The sequence below is a fragment of the Chaetodon auriga genome, chromosome 7, assembly GCF_051107435.1.
Source record: "Chaetodon auriga isolate fChaAug3 chromosome 7, fChaAug3.hap1, whole genome shotgun sequence".
NCBI lineage: Eukaryota > Metazoa > Chordata > Actinopteri > Chaetodontiformes > Chaetodontidae > Chaetodon > Chaetodon auriga.
The window spans coordinates 14,081,952-14,099,530 of NC_135080.1; the positions used below are offsets into that span (position 1 = coordinate 14,081,952).

General features: G+C 42.0%; 1 protein-coding gene across 2 annotated transcripts in view; it reads right to left on the minus strand.

The window, feature by feature from the left end:
* The window catches only part of fchsd2 (FCH and double SH3 domains 2), a 64,525-nt gene that overhangs the window by 1,903 nt on the left and 45,043 nt on the right, over nt 1-17,579 (minus strand). For both annotated transcript variants that reach the window (XM_076734881.1, XM_076734880.1), the window contains 10 exons: nt 14,399-14,515; nt 14,198-14,302; nt 8,908-8,997; nt 8,681-8,743; nt 4,111-4,245; nt 3,580-3,663; nt 3,313-3,490; nt 2,171-2,391; nt 555-747; nt 370-458 (listed from right to left, as the gene is read on the minus strand). In XM_076734881.1, coding sequence (XP_076590996.1) covers nt 370-458; nt 555-747; nt 2,171-2,391; nt 3,313-3,490; nt 3,580-3,663; nt 4,111-4,245; nt 8,681-8,743; nt 8,908-8,997; nt 14,198-14,302; nt 14,399-14,515 — 1,275 coding nt within the window. The remainder of the gene's footprint in view (nt 1-369; nt 459-554; nt 748-2,170; nt 2,392-3,312; nt 3,491-3,579; nt 3,664-4,110; nt 4,246-8,680; nt 8,744-8,907; nt 8,998-14,197; nt 14,303-14,398; nt 14,516-17,579) is intronic.

Consider the following 17,579-nt stretch of genomic DNA (forward strand, 5'->3'; position numbering starts at 1 on the left):
TCAATAGATTATCAAAATAGCTGCCAATTCTCCTCAACTGACGTAATGATTGATCATCTTAATAAAGTTGTTGGAACACTGCACTGAGAACAACCACCATGTTCTTTCCTCTCAAAATGTTTCTTGTGGCAACGAGACAAAACACAAAATAATGGCCCAGATAAGCTCGGAGGAAACAAGTCTGTCGTACATTTACTGAAAAATAACAAGCTGCAACACAAATCACAAAGTCACAAATCAACCCTTCTTATGATGACTTTGCTTTGTGAAGTCATTTCAGTTTTGTCATCACAAATATTGACAGCAAAGTAAAAAAACTATAAACACTTCACACGCAAAGCACACGTCTTGATTAAGTGTCATACTAACAGGTCGTAGTTTGCCTGGGCCTCCTTCAGGGGTGAATCTCAGTGGCTGAGGAAATCCTGGAGAGACTGGACTCCTTCCAGAGCTTTGATCTACAGGAGATAGAGAGGCAGAGACATTTCTATGTACTCACAGCCAACAGCCACAATGATGATTGTGTCTTTCCTGCAAACGTCTGCGTGTCTTACTGTGGGTGGACAGCGGTCCCTTGTGAGACGAGGCGGGCGGTGGAGGCTTGTGCTCCCCGTTGAGTGCAGTGGAGGGTGAGCGTGGGAGAGGAGGCGGGGTGGAGGTCTCGGGGCTGGTGAAAGGGCTGATGGGAGGTTGGTCATACAGTGGAAGAGGTGGCAGAGAAGATGGCAACTTCAGAGACGGAGAGATCTAGGGAGAGAGATAGAAACAGAGACATTCATCACTGGAAGTTTACTGCTCACCTGAGATCCTGGCATGAGGCGTCCCATGCTCTCTCTCACAGCACAGGTGATATGAATAATTGATAGGACTGACTGAAATAAAATCCATTACGTCACAGCTTAACAGTTTGAAAAGGCATCCAAAACAACACCTCCATTCGCATACAGTTAAGATCAGGTCGGCTTTGTTTATTAGTATCGTATAGACACAAACTCAAGAAAAAGAAGTCATTACAAACTATCATAAAAACTGACTAACTGCTTAAAAATGGTTAAGCGTGGCAGAAAAGACAAAGACAAGAAACCAGCATAGACAATATGCATGCATATCTATGCAGTATAGGGCAAACTCTCATGCTAATGAATGGAACCTTACACCTTCATTAATCTATGTTTTGGGCCACTTGGGGGCAGCACACAAGCAATAAAATCAGCACCGTCATTTCTCATAAACTTAATATGGCTAGTGTGGTAGCAAATAGTTGTTATTTTTACTCATCCAGCCTCCACAGAGCAACATAAGCAGTAATATGAAGCCGTATTTGTGTCCACCTGATGAATGTAAGTGCAATATTGACTCTCTTTTAGCTCTGTTGTTGGTCTCCACCGACTCCTCGGGGAAATATGTGGCTTTTTAGCTGCTAATTGCTCCACTGTGTTCTCCGGTCTGGCATTTGGCGTGGAGCAGGTCGTGTACAGTGGGTTTTTAGAGCTTTGTCACTGAAAACAGCTGGCTGCTGAGGCCAAAAGCATTGCTGTGAGAGCGGTGAGAGAGGACCAAACGGCGCATTTGCAGGCTGTTAAACCAAAGCAACAAATATAAAGATGATAAAACGTTTCACAGAAGTGAAGGGAACTGCAGAGACAGGAGATTTCAGATTTCTTTTTTTTTTTTTTTTTACCAATCGTCCCCACATACAACTTAAAAAACGTTAAGAGTTGTTGGGGTCTGTTTTGTCTACGGTCTTCGAGGAAGGGAGAGGCTGCATCCTTCCTGTTGCTGAACCTCTAATAGGGCAGCGCTCTGTGCCACAGATAAGACCTCTCTCTGTGATTGCAGCGCGGGGTTTTTATCAGAGCGCCGCAGGAACACGGCAGTTCTGATCCACTGTTTGTGAACTCTGCCCTGTTGATAGATCTACTGGGCAACAGCCAGGAAGGGAGGGGAGAGGGGGAGAGGTGGCACAGTAGACTACACACTATCCCTGGTATTTCTGCTCAGAGGAAATACTGATAAGACCAGCTCCTCAAGAGTGATGCACTGAACGTCTGTGTGTTGCATAAGTGACACTATGTCTCCTTTTGAAATCTGCTTTTCTGAGTTTTTCCACAAAGTTAAACATGTCTAAGCTTTCTAGGGCTCCTCCCTGAGACTCCATGCATCAACATACCTGTATGTCGCCCGTCCCTCCTCCACTGGTCTCCCCATTCTGAGTGAACTCTTCTACCAGCACAGAGGGGAACACCCCCACTCGTCCGTTGAGCTCCCCCTCCCAGAAGCCGTCATCGGTCTGAGTGTCGCGGCTCAACAGGCGGATCACCGCTCCCTCGGAAAAGGAGAGCTCCTCGTCCGCCTGGCCCTCGTAATCATAAAGTGCGCGGACATACATCACTGCAGAGAGAAAGGAGGACAAAGAGAGAGAAAAAGCAATAAGAGATACACCGAGGGAATAATCATTCTTGGGGAAATGCAGTTCCTTGTCTATCTGGTCCTCATTGTCATAAAGAGAATGGTACACACCGTTGGACAGAGGGAGATACAGAGAGGACGGAAAGCATAACTGGAATAATAATTAGGTGCCTGAATGTCCCCATGTGCCTGGTCCCCGTTCTCAGAGAGAGCATTAAAAAGAGAGTAGAAGAAGAGAGAAGTTTGCAAAAATGGTGGCCTGGGAAGGAAGAATAATCTAGTGTTGCTTTCACGCGGTTGTTTCACCCTCTTGTTGTGGCATGCCGAGAAAATATGTTTGACCAATCAGGTGCCATGAATATGACGTGTTCTTTATTATCTGAGGTAATTAAGTGAGGTGTCATTTGCACTGTCAATCAGATAGACACAGCCCAACAAGCCTGGTCGACATTTGTCAAAGCAGAGTAGTCCAGAGTGTCCAGCTGTGGCTGATAATGAACCTTTTCTACACACTGGACACAAACAATAGTGTTGCAGAAATAAGAGTGGGAGCTCGAAGAGAGTTAATATTTTTGCCGCTTGGCCTTCACACTTCTGTTGATTACTGCGAACACCAAACTATTTCTACCTTTTATTTACCCAGCAAGTAAGGCAACCCACACGTGCCTATTTTAATAACAGCCTGTTTTGCAAAATAAGTGTTGTTTACAGCTGGATTCTGCACAACTCTGGTGGAGCAGTAAAGCGAAAAACCCCTTAATCAGTGGCACACAGCAACCTCATTATGGGAAGAAAAAAAAAACTCACTTGAATAGAAATAGCTTGTTTTACTCAAACTCCTGGCATATAGTTCAATTATTTCAAAGAATAATTTACTACTTGCTTTGTTTACAGCATACTTACTGTTTGTGTCTCCATTGATGCAGTTGGAGTGCAGCTCTGGCTCGGTGGAGTTGGACGAGGTGTGTGATCGAGCGTCGAGCGTAGCCAGAGACTGGAGCATGCTCAGCAGACTGTTGGAGGTCGGGAACTGCAGGTATTTCTCTGGAACATAGCCCACTTGGCCTGTTTTATTGCGAGCCTGGAAAACACACACAAGAAGCCATACAAGGCTGTGAGACCAAACTCAGGAGATAAACATTATGCCCATCGGTGTGTGTGTTTGCTCACCTTGACCCAATCCTCCATGTCTCCATCCTCAATGACCTCCAACATCTCCTGCTCATCAATAGTTAACTCATCTGGCTGAGAGGCCTGTGGGAGAGACACACCAACAGTGTTACAGATACAGAGGGAGTGAGAATGAGGAAGGGAGTTAACTGCAAAAAGGAGGGAATAATAATAGGCACAACACTTGGTAGAAATAATGTATTTATCCTTTCTATGGAGAAGACATTCATATAGTGAAGTAAAAATACTCCACACTGGACCGAGCCCATCATTAATAATTCGGAATTCATAGATTAACTTTAAAAAGCTAAAAAAAAAACCCATCATGTTAGTCACTGCAGATTCATATTTGCTATAAACACAACACTGACATTCAACTAGCCTCAGCATGAACGTGGATGCATGTGTTTGTGTGTCACAGTTGGGCAGCTAGCTGCAGACATTTGGTATGTGTAGGTGTGTGACCATGTAACTGTAGAGGGTGTGTGTGTGTGTGTGTGTGTGTGTGTGTGTGTGTGTGTGCAGGTTTACCTTGTATGAGTAGAGGACTTTGCAGGTTAGCGGGTAGTTTCGGAGGGTTCCTGAAGGACTGGAGCTGCTGTCGTCAAAAACCTCCATATTCTCTTCACACTCTTCTCCCTCCTCACGCTCCAAGTCCACTGTGCCCTTTAACACACAAGCACAGCCAGATAAAGTCAAAACCTCTGATAACTACAAGGGCAAATAACAAAAGATCCGTCCACCTTTTAAGCGCCAGAGCGAAGGAAAAAAACACTCCTGTTTTCAAATAATGTGACATTTATATGAAGTCAATCACACATTGAACACATGAACATTTGACTGACAAAACACTTGAAAAAGCATTAGAAAAAAACTCCCGGCTCGATCTCTGTGATGTGACACGCAGCTAAGAGACACCGTTCATCTGTCTGCCTGTTGGTTTGTATCTACAGATCCCTTCATTTTTGTTCTCTCCCATTAATCTCGCTGTTCACCACCTCTGCCTGTGTTATTATCCCGACTTCCACCTCCACCACCTCCTGTGCATTTGCTCACCAGTTTCAAGCTCTGCCCATTAACAAAGACACACTTTCACTCGTTACCTTTTTCCTCCTCTTCCTGTGAGTTTGCACTCTCTCTGTGCTCGTGTCACGACTGAATACAGAGCAGTGCTTACCTTCTCTTCCTGCCTGAGTTTCTCTGTCCTGCTCAGTGTGGGTAGTGTCTCTTTCATAGACAGGTGTAGAGGGATGAATGTTTCATATGATGCAGCCCCTCCCTCTTTTGTTCTATGAGAATTTCACTGGCTTATATGAAGGTCATGTGATCTGGCTGTAGAAAGATCCATCACACACAGCAAGCTGAGCTGGCCACAACAATGGAGAGAAGGTGTGTGTGTGTGTGTGTGTGTTTATCCATTCCTGAGTCATTGTGTTTAGTCATCAGATTTCTGTTGACACAGTAAACTCTACACCAGTGCAGAACAAAGCGGATGTGTGTTTTGTATATGACTTCACATCCCAAGTAGGTCTCCCAGAAATAAGAATCTATTCTCTAGGGAAATAATAACCTTCAGGTGTGGTCCGAAGGTCTTCCCTAATAAAGATTAACATACTCTCATCAATGCTCTTGACTGGGAATGGTTATTAAAGAGCCTCGCAACTGAATTATGTTGTACATACACTAACATTCACCCTCTTAGTTTAGCAGGTTAGCATGCTAACATTTGACAATTTGCACCAAAGAGAGTACAGCTGTGGCTGATGGGAATGTCACTGGTTTTCCAGGTGAAATTCTGACATGATGATGACTCTGGAGGAAAAGTCAAGGATCGCCAAAGTCATAATCTACCAAATCTCATGGCAATCTGTTCAATAGTTCCTGAAACATAGAGTCAACCTCATGATGGCGCTACAGGAAACATCAGGGGATCACCAACACAAGTAGGATTCATCATGTGGGGAGCATAAAAATCTGTACAAAACTTTGCTGAAGACCATCAAATAGCTGTTGAGATATTTGCTGACAGTGTCGAGGCGCACAACAGTTACTTTCACATCCACAGAAGGCGACAAGGTTGTGGGATTGAGATTGGGGTTATGGGATTGTTAGCAAAAAGTAGTGCACAAGTGGAATATGTAACTGGGTGGAGACCTACATCCATTGTGATGTAGTCCAGCTCCATATTTTGAGGTTTGGTGGCGAGGTCATATTTTTGCTGGCTGCATGTTTGTTCTGTTACGTCACTTTTATCCATTGATTTAAAAGTACTCTGCACTGCCTCAGGGCCAATTCCACTTCATCCCTGAAGCAGAATGACCAGCACGTACTTCAGCAATAACCCGATAAAATATCACCAAAAACACATCTCAAATTGTGTACCAAGCGTACGGCCGAGATACAGACCAGTGGCCGATTTTTATTGGTCCGAGAGGTAATAACTGTGAAAGTGATATTGTAATGAAGGCAGAGGCTGCCTGAGGGACTGATGGTTCATGGCTTACAATATTTCATAGTCGTAATAATAAAGTTGAGTGGAGTGAAGAAAGGGCAGAGGGAAGTGCCTGCTACTTGCTCTCATTATTCTTTGTGCTCTCCTCTCTGGATTATTATTCACAATCCATCCATCCTTTCTTCTCCCTCTGACCATCGGCCACTTCTTAACCTCTCCCTAATCAGAAAACTGCTGTTAACAATCCCCCCTACTGTTTTCCTCTCCTTCATTCCCTTTATTGCATATTGTTATTATAATCCCTCTTTCTTTCGCTGCCAGTCTCTTAAGGCTCCAGTACACTCCAAATAAAATCAAAGGCCGTTGAACTGCTGTCAAATGCAGGAATATTCAACGTGCCTCCTGGTCTGTTCTTTTAATGACACCCACGTCAGACGGAGGAGTTATCAGCAAGTGTAGCCTCAAACTGATCTTATAAAGAGGGGAAGAGAAAATTGAAAGAAAAACACATGCCTAAGGGACACACGAATAAAATCCAAAAATTCACTTTAGCAACTCCTTGGGGGTAATTAAAGAAAGATTTGGCTTGGATCAAATTGAACACAGTTCTTTGTTTTGGTCAAGATTTTCAGTGCAAACACGTAAATTCTCCTGTCTACTGGGGACTTGCAATATATTTATCTATGTTCTCTGCAGTTTCTCACTATCCCTCCATCTCTCTCACCTCAGCATCCAATTTTACTTCAGCATTATCACTCTGACGCCACTCCCTCCTCACCCCCCCCACCCTGTCCTCCACATCACACCAGCTCTTCTTTTTCTCAGCTCGCTCTCTCTCCTCCCTCTCTCGTTCTTTAGGGATTGTCTCCCTCTTCCACTGCACAACTCCTTCTACCATCCCTCCTCCTCCCATTCATTTCTTCCTAGGTTGCTCTCTCCCTCATTCTCCCGACTTTCTCTCCCCTTCTCACACTTAGTGTCTCTCTCTCTTTCTCTCCGGTGTTTGCTGCGAGCTGCAATATCATGTGAGCAGAGTGTCAAGTGCTTCCAACAGAGCAGGCCGGCTATGTTTAGTCCTGCTGACAGACATGCACACACACACATGCACACAAGCGCACGCACACACACGTCTGCCCACTAATACCTGTGCAGACACTTAAATGCACATAAATATCCATAACTCACAGACACACACTCAAGGACACAGCATATAAAGCTGCATTACTGATTGTGCATATTTAATGTTACATTAAGTGCGACATCTGAGTTTTATCAAAACAAAGTTTTAGAAAAATATCAACTCAACTAACTCATCAGGATTATTAACATCACTTTAAAAGGTACTTTGGAATTTGGGGAAATGAGCTTATTCAATTTCTTGCCCAGAATTAAGTGAGAGGATTGACACCCTAAGTATGAAGCAACCACCTGCAGCTGGTTAGCTTAGCTTAGCACAAAGACTGGAAACAGAGGGAAACTGCTAGCCTGACTCCGCCCAAAGGTAACAAAATCCATCTACCAGCACCTCCAAAGATAGATACAGATTAATGTTTCATCCTGATACTGATGCATCCAGTAGCATCAGTATCCTCATGTAACGCTCATCAAAATAGTAAATAAGTGTAACATGCAACTGTTCGTTTTGGGTGGATTGCTGTATTCCACAGGAAAAATGGCAATCTACTGGTAGGAATGAGGGAAGGGGGGTGTGGAGCTGCCTGGAGTCCACCTCCTCCTGACAAGAATACAGTAAGCACACGCAGTAATGAACACCATGAGGTGATAACAAGGTCCCTTCGGATCTGTACACAGTCTATCTTGCCATTAAAGGTAAGTGTCATGAAATAAAAACTGCGAGTTGTGCGAGGAGTACATCAGTATTCCAGTGAGGAAGAGGGCCGTTTTTAGAGGCAGTAACTGGTGTGACAGATGATTAGGCAGAAGGGCTCAGGTCAGTTATCTTGCAATTTACATCATTTAGGAGGTGATTTGTCAGGAGAACTGCTCTAGATGGGTGGTTTTCACTTATAATGAAATCATGAAGAACGAGAAGTGTGTGATTATGAGTCAGTGCCTTACAGTTTAAAACGACATCTTTGAGTTTGCTGAATTCAAATCGAGTCAAATTTTATTTGTGTAGGCCAATATCACAAATCACAAATTTGGCTCGAGGGGAATTGAGTGCAGCATCTGCAAAGTGCAAGAAGACAAACTGCTGGGAAAACAGATGAGCCAAGAGCAGATACAGGACTGACATACAGTGATGTAGTTCAGTGATGTGGTGATTTTCATTGGGTAAAAGAGGCCACCGTGCATGCAACACAAATTAGCTATGACTTATGTTGTGTGGTGAAAAGGGACTTTTCTACTTCTGATTTGCAGGTGTGAGATTTGCACTTTCCAGCCAAGTCAATAACTGCCGCCAACTTTGAAAACTGCTGACCAAAATCATGCATGCATGTCCTGTATGTACTTAAGTGTTAGCACAGAGGCTGTCACATTAGGGTTTATGTCTACAGTTTCATTGTTCATTTATTTCTCCAGTGATTCCAAATTTCATTAATTAAGGTTCTGTTTTTGTGAAAACAGGAACGGGATCTGCTGACTTGGCAAGAAAGCAGCAACGCACAGTGAGGGGAGGTGTCTCACCGACAGTGAGGGATCGTGGGAAGTGTAGCTCGCCCAACGTTCATTCTCCAGCTCCTCCATCACCTACAGCATGCAGAGAGAGTGAAGGGGGGTTTATACACGTACTGCAAACAAGCACACTCACACACACACACAAACTGTACTACACAAAACTGGAATTCATGCGTGAAAGGATTTATATACACACACATAAACACTCAAAGGGTTGTGTGTCTGACAAAACATACCTGGTTCATGGCGCTCTTCAGCCAGGTATCCACCGCAACCCCGACTTGCCGCAGAAGGTCCAACCGTGCCTCAGCTTTTAACTTTATTGTCTTTGGAGAGAGAAGGGGTTAAGAACGTTAACAACTCCAAATATAATGTTGACCTACACACTTTGTCTTGCAGCAGTTGCAAACACTTATTTTATTTAAATCAGAGGTGAAAGCCTGAAATGTCACACTGTTGGATCAAGAGTAGGAGGCCTTACTATAAGGACTACAATAGTTGCAGTTAGTTTGGTCTCCAAATGCCAAAGTGCTTCATATTTAATCACTATTGGCAAGAAAACTAGCCCCTTACACTAGACAGATGAAAAGACACAAATAGCTTTTAGCCATGAAGCTCAAACAAAACAGACAGAAGTCAGTACCAATATAAGTTGCTATTAGCAAACATCACAATATACAGTAAGCACCCAAATGGGAGCCATTTCTCAGATATAATGGGTTTTTGAAGAGATGCAGGGAGAAGGACCTCAAGTGAACCTGGATAACAGAGCAAACATTACAATAAAAAAGGCCTCAATATTTGATAGATCTCTCTCTATGCACAGTGCTATGTTTTAAACTACTCAGTGTGAAGCTCATAGCTATCTTTAAATCAAATCATCACTGGAAAAAGTTAACTTTTTGGGTCTCTCCGTTGTATTAGATCACATGCCGCACTGCTCAGTCACATAGTGAGCATGTGAACTGGATCTGCACCCAAAATGTGCTGAATCTGTGTCAAGGAGTCTTATAAATTATCAAAACTTGCTGCACTTTGCTTTAATGAGCTGTGAACATTGGGCATGTGTGGTGTTCTTTCCTAATGAGACAATATGATGATGGTATAACCACCAGTAGGGAAAACCCCTGAGATTATGTTCAATCTGTCTCCCCTCCTCAACGCTCTTTCATCTCTGATCCTTTCTCTTTTTTCCTGCTGTTTCTCACCGATTTCATCAATTTCCTTTTTCATTATCCTCTACTCTCCTTTCTCGGTGCTGACAGAGCAGCTTGATAGTTGATAGCTCCCTCCCATAGAGATGAGCAGTCAGACACACTGATAAGACAGACTTCCAGGCTTTGATCAATAAAGACCTCAGCCCCTTGAGTGCCTCCATTTTTTTTCCTTTCTGTTAGCAGCACCCAACAGATGCTAAAGGGAAGCACTAGCCTTCGCTGCTGCTGCTGCTGCTGGACCATAGACATACCAGACTAAAGAGGAGAAAAGTTAAAACAGTCGATGGCTCAGTCAACAGAATAAGCAGTGAGTACAGATCACTGGTGGACAGACTGTATGACCTCAGACAGTCCTGCTGGTCAAATCTAATCAATAAAACAGACAGAAAGGTAGATGGAGAGGTAGACAGGCAGAGAGATACTGCAGGAAGAAAAAAAACTCCTTCACTATGGAAGCAGAAGCAGAGCAATGGCATATATGTGAGATGCATCAGAAACAGCAAACTACAAGAACATAAGAAGCTACATCCAGTGTGTGGGTTAGGGTTAGAGGCACAGTGGGATCAAATTGGATGATTGTGACCAACATGTATGGCATTATCCAGCTAAACAAAAGAAATACCATCAACTGTTTGGTCTGGGCACAATATGTGCACTGTAAATATGGAACATATTTACCAAAGGTATTAATGCGTCAGTACAAACAAAACTGTGCCGAGAATATGAGTAGAAACGTCCAATCAATTTTCCAATCCTTATTAGTTTTGTTTGCTCGGGGCACAGTCCTGTCTCTGTCTTGATGCATCTTCCGTCTGAAGGATTTTAACGTCATATATTAATGAGGCCAGCTTGTCTGGTGGAGCCAGTTGAGATCAGCGCTCAACAGCTCATTAGTATTTAGACGGCCACTCGCCTAAACTGTTCTCACTCACTCAGCCTCTGAGAACTCCTTAGAAAGAGGAGAAAAGCAGAGACGAGGCCAATAATCATCCAATATCACTGCGGGGAGTGTCAGATGTATTTGAAAGTGCTCTACAAGAGAGGGAAGGCAAAAACAAACACGCAAGAGAGAGAGTAAGATCTCTTTTTTTGGATTTCCATTATGCAGAAAGCTTTAATGCATAGGTTAGAAATAGGTAAGAAATACAGTGCAGAATCAGATACAATGCACTTCCTACATCACACTCTGAGACTATACGGAGGTTGTTAGAACTTATGCTGATTCAGAAAGTGAGAATAAAGCTGCTTTTTTCTCTCATAGGTTTTATTTCTATTTCTTGCTCGAGAAAATATGTGTTCTGCTCTTCCTCTATGAAGCACGTTGCTCTATTAATACAGACAGCTCCAGTCGAGTGAACAAGGTTAGCCTGAGGCACACAGCTATTACATATAATTTATCTAAGAATATACGAAGCGTTTAATTTTCACATACTTTTATCATAGCGTGTAGCCCTTAATCGTGCTGGTAAATTTTGTTACAGTCATAAATATTGCAGTAATTTCAGCGAAAGACTCTCTGGAAAGAGTTTCAATATCATCAAGCATTCATGCAGAGGCCTTTAAATCAGAGCAGCATTTGTAGAGAGCACAGACTACATAAGTCTACTCTCTCTTTCAATGTTTATGGATCCATTAGAATAGATTCAAAGGCATAAAACGTTCACACAGTTTTTCTTTGAGTTTTGTTGCTCCTTTTCCTTAATCTGTGACAACAAAGCAGCGCATTCAGTGCGACGGGGGCGACATGTGAACTTCATGCTTGTGCTAATTATTGTTATTTTTTAAAAGTCTTCTGTGACAATATTACAAGAAATGAAACTCTGCCTTACTCTTCCCCCATAATGATATGAATAGTACTAAACTCAATCTACTATTGGGTCTAGTTATGGCCATAAAGGCAACAGCCTCCATGGATTTTTTCGACGTATTCTGAAAATAACTACAAACACTGGGTAAACAATTTCTAAGGCCAATAAATAGGTCTGCAAGCTCTTGAAAGTTTTACAGGTTTCAGGGCATTGAAATTTATGCTTCCCGCATCGTGTTTCCCATAAAATATTCAGATGGAAAACTGTGGGACAAGACAGGAAACCTGCTGGTATTACTCTCACTCCAGCATGTGCATTAAATCTCCAAGAGTACATTAAATCTAAATAAACCAGAAATGTGCCTTTCTGACCGATCTGCCTGCAGGCCGACGTGCGGTGAATGATGGTCACATTTCTAGCACAGACAATGCATCGATCCTAAACATTGACTTTGGAAATCGGTTGGCAGTCAAAGCGTTTAAGATGTTGCAAGCAAATTACACAATTATGAAAAATCAGTAAATGAGGATAAGCAGCGAATCTTTCTTATTGGTTGGTAGCGATTTTCTGTCCTTAAGCTTGCACTTCCGACTTGCTGCTTCTGAAACACAGATGAGATTTTGGCTGATGATGATACCAAAGATGATACCATGCATTCCTCCACTGAGTATAGATGCCTCAAAAATAGCTTTTAATCGACAAATCCTACATATAGGCCTAACTTCATTTTCTTACTAATAAGGTGTTGAAAAGGCTACAGCAAGACACTTGATAGGATGAAGATCAAATTTTATGGAAAAGGAAAGAATGGGGCAATCACTATCCAGATAATGCTGTAATCAAACGTGGATAATGTCTTTTGTACTGCTTTCACTCCCTTTATAATTCTGTGATAAGAGCTCTGAGATGGGGCCATTTGTACCAAATGAGTTCATAAAATATTCATCGTCTTACTCGAGGTAATGCTGGAAGAGCAAGGGATAGCAGACAGACAGTGTGAGCATGAGAGTCTGAGAAAGAGATAGAGGGTGGGGTAGGAAAAAGGTGGAGTGGTCACGTTTGTACTCTGCATGAATAATTATTTTACAGGAAGTGAGATCACAAGCTATTACTCAGTGTTGCGAAAATATTCCTGCTGAAATAACAGCAAGTCTATCAAGTGAAAGCACTAAAGTGATATAGAACATGCTCAACCGATAATTTGCAGAAACACCTTAAGGTATGGATGGCGAAACACACAGAGGTTCAGCATCAGGAGTGAAATGTTTCTTGACCGAAGCTGACAGCAGAGGGTGCCAGATATGTGAAAGCCTGATAAGAAAGGTAGCATGGAGGCAAAGAGGCAAAGAGAGTGAGCTCAGCAAAGTGAAGGAAGACAACAAAATTGGAGAGCAGAGATGAAAAGAGAGCCGATAGTGAGACTTTGGTGAGCGAGCGGAGACAGAATCGAGTTGAGGAGAATGAGAGATGATGCAGCTATCTCATTCGGTGAGTGCGACAGGTTGAATCTTTGAGAATCAATACTTAGATGATAGATATATCTGCGAGTGGAAAGGCTGAGAGGTGTAGACGGAAAAAAGAATGTGTGAACGCAAGATAAGAAGGAGAACGAGGCAGAGGCAGATGATTTGAAGAAAGAGCAAAATAAGCAAGAAAAAAATGGAAGCCATGTTATTATATCTGATAGTTTAGATATTATTGCTTAGATTTCTACAGCTGTGCTGCTATCACACATTTACTGTCAGACAGGCACAAACAAGTGCGTTCAAACCTCTACAGCTGAACACAATGTGGCAAAACCATGTACAGCAGGCGATTATTGGGCTGTGTGGATAAGAAAGGTTGAAGAGCTTGAACGATCTGACATCTCCCGCGATGAGAAAGGTGTATCGATCAATCCTGGGCTGTGTTAGTTAATTATACCCTGCTGTGTCGGCTCAGCAGATGAGCAGACTGAATGCATTTGCCAGTGTTTGCATTTAAAATATTTACCAAATAATTAGTCACTCAGACCAAACACGAGGCAGAGGAAATGTGGGACGGGGCTGAGTTCTATGTTGCCACTGAACCAGAGGGATTGTTTGCTAGGCTAATGCTGCAATGATGTAACAGCAGGAAGCGAGTCTACAATACGCAACATTTACTACTACCACAGATTTAACAGTGTGTGTGTGTTTTAGGGGAAAAAAACATTTGGCATTCATTACAAAGACACAGCTTCTCTTCTTCTGAACACGCTTTTCTCTGTTTGTAGTGACCAACCACTCCACACTAACTACTCACATATGTACATGTATCCAAGATTATTTAAGAATCCTTCATCTTTTTCATGTCAGAAGAAAGAAAACATCTATCCACCCGTGCACCGATCGTATTAGAGGCTGGAGCCTCCAAACTTCACACAGAAAGGGTTAAAGTTAAACGCTGGAGGAAACTGTGCTGAGGGAACACATCCCAGTTATATCCTCTGTAAAATAGCTCAAAAATAAATGTCAACAAACCTCAGCTTTGCGCATGTTTTCTTTGGTGTCTTCTATCTTCATCTCCAGGTCTAGTCTGCCCTGCTCTGTGGGGGGCAAACCATGGCTCTCACACTCCTCCAGACACTGAAAACAACACAAGCACTTAACTCGGTTAGAAATGGAGTGTCTGGGTTTTGTGTATATGTGCCAAATGTGAGCGTGTGTGTGTGTCTATCTTACTCTCTTGTAATGTATGATGTTCTTGTGTTCTCTGGCCACTCTGGTAGCCCACTTCCTGGCCTCCTTGTTCAGACTGTGCTCCTCCGTCGTCCCCGTCTCCGACTCCAGCTGACGACTCTAATGTCGACGAACACACATGCAAGCACACATACCAGACGGGCATGGGTAAACACACACGTTGTCCCAGGCCAACACACACACCAGCATGTCAAACACACATATACACAAGTGCAGACATTAAGTGCACTGTTGGTGGTAATGGCACAAGGTGTGTGATATGCAGAAGCTGTTAATTAAGCTAAAGAAAGTGTGAGAGAAAGATTGTCTCCTTCTCACATAATTAATACAGCGTGCGTTGCAAAGCTCTATTGTTATCCTCTTGGAACGAAATAACTGCGATCAAAACCACATGTGAAAGAGCACAAGCCTGTGAGAATGTCTTTTTTTTCTCCTACAAAAGCACATATGTGGGCCTGTCGAAGAATCTGCATGGCAATAAAACATTCAACATCAATTACAACCATGTGGCAATTTTTCTTCACAGACTAATGTATTAAATGTGCCTCTATGTTCCAAATTTACACACCTAGTCACTAATCCATCACATACCAACGACAGAACAGGCATACATTTCATTCTAAACATTATGTCTTAAAGGTCCAGTGTGTAGGATTTAGTTCTGGGCCACCGTAAAAACGTGGTGATGAAACATGGCAAACTCTGAGTTTCAGCTCACTTTAGTTCAGTCTAGAGCGATTATTCCATCGAGTAACTGAATAACATATACTTTTTCTTTAATAAAAAGCGACTGTGAGTATACAAAAAGGAAATAAGACAGGTGTCTAAAAATAAACAATGATTTGTTTCTTTTTTAGAAAAGTCAGCATTTTTATTGCTTAAATTTGCACATTTAGTGCAGTTTTGACAGACAAATTTTGTCTGTCAAAACTGAGCCCATTCAGTGGGCTTCAGGGCCATATACCACTGGATTTTAAAGAAACCACTTTCCGAAATGCAAAAACAAATAATCTAGCAACAATCTTGTCACTTTATTAACTCACTATTTTGCTTTTTATTGATTCTACTGTTTTATTCATATTGCTTTGTTTTATCCTTCATTGCATTTTATAACAGTTAATTTCATGGAAAGTGCTTTGTAACATCTACTGAAAAGCGCTATTCAAATAAAGCTCGTATTATTATTATTACACCTGCTGACCAAACTGACAAACTCACTGGAATCAGACTAAACTAAATATTCTTGCTGTATTGAATCAGTGCATTTAAGGCTCAAATTGCTACTTAAACCACCTGATATTTTGCTTTGAGTGTGTGTGTGCGTGTGTGTGTGTGTATCACAGCGACATGAATGAAGGTCTGGCTTCACAAAGTGACTGCAGCGTTTTACTTTCTAGTTATTTTCTTGGGCTAAACTTAGCAAAGTTAGGTACAACTAGTAGCCATTATGTTGATTAACGTTAACTAGCCATTATTAACAAGCCACAATTAACGTGCGTTCTTGGCTAGCCTTTGTGTTGACGAGCTATCATATTCTAACCTTGATATGAAGCGTACCTTGTGTCTGGTCCGCTCTGTGGAGTGGACGTGTTTGCTGGGTGTTTTCTGCTAAGGTGCTGAGGAATTGACGTTGTGCTATTGTAGTAAGCAAGCACAGTTTTGCTATGGACACTCTCTACAGAGTTCCCATTCTTCTTCAATTTGAAATTATCCCAAACTTTGGACATTTTCTGTTGTGTCTCTGCCCTGTCTCCTCTCTTGGCTCCTCTCTGTTTGCTCTCTCTCTGTCCATTTTATAATCAGCACCACTAACTTTACTACCTCGCGTGGGCCCAATGTGTAGCCACAGCGATAGTCATCTGTATGAAACACAACAAGCTGTGTATGTTTCTGGCAGAAAGCCCTGCACTGAAGGAAAAGTTTTATATCATATCATTTTATAATATGTATATCGTACATATCATACATCTGTACACCTTATTCAGAAGAAAATATCATCTGTACATTTGCTGGTTTTTGCTTTTGTTTCTTTCTATTTCTGTTTCTATTTCTCAAAAGTTCAGCTGTTAGATACCTGCCAATGTTTTTTTCTTAACTCGTTTATGAATGTGACTCAGATTTGATCTTTTCACTGCTGTCTAACATAAAAATGGGTCATACAGGGTTAGGGAAACAAGGATAGTTTTTAATCCTGTGTGTACCTGTAAATATTGAATATACAATATATATTTTTTAACAATGCTTCACCCTGTGTCGCCTATTGATGCCATGCCCTCATTCTGACTGAGATCAATGCAGAACCGAAACTCCTATGTGTTCCTAACGTTTACATAGTGGGCATACATTCTGTGGCATATATCACTGGCCTATAATGTAAAAATGAGCAAAAAATGTGATGTATGATATCAGTTCTGCCTATAGACAGAAAAAGTTTCCACCTCCAACAAAAACATAGCGAGCCTCGGGACATACATACATTCAGTGTCACTGATGTGTGTTCACAGACCTGAGAGGCTGATGTTTCCATAATCTGATAATGAAAGTGTGTTACCCAGACTAAAGTACACGATATTTTAATTGCAAGTTTCCATGCACATCATATCTATTAATTATGTGCTGCTTCAGTAACGAGAGGGCATAAATCTGACTAAGTATAGGTGTGAAACGAAGAGTATTACATGGGAGATTTACAGCTTAATTACATTCGGGGAGGGAGTATGGCAGGAAGTTAAGGCGGAGAGGCAGAAAACTAGATTTGAACAATGGCTGTAAAAGGATATGTCGTGAGGGAGTCAAGCTAATTTGTGCTTTGATAGTTTTCTAAAATTATTGGTAGAAAGTTAACAGAGTAAACAAAGAAAATAAACTTTGTTTCAGGAGGCCTACTGGCATCTACATGCAGAGAAATTGTGGCTACTGACATGCAAAATGCTTTGAATCTTCTCCTTGCATGTGACCTTTCAGCAATGCTGTTTGTTTTGATTCCTCATTCTGTATAAAAGCTTCATTTATGCCCTGAAAGCATGGTGATTAAACCCTAAAAGAAGTCAGGGACAGCGTGAAAATGTTGTGCAGGTCAAAGTGGAAAAGCAGACAGTCTAGTGTAAGTGCAAGCAAATATAGGCCGCGGTGCAGTACAATACATAATAATTCATTTTTTCTT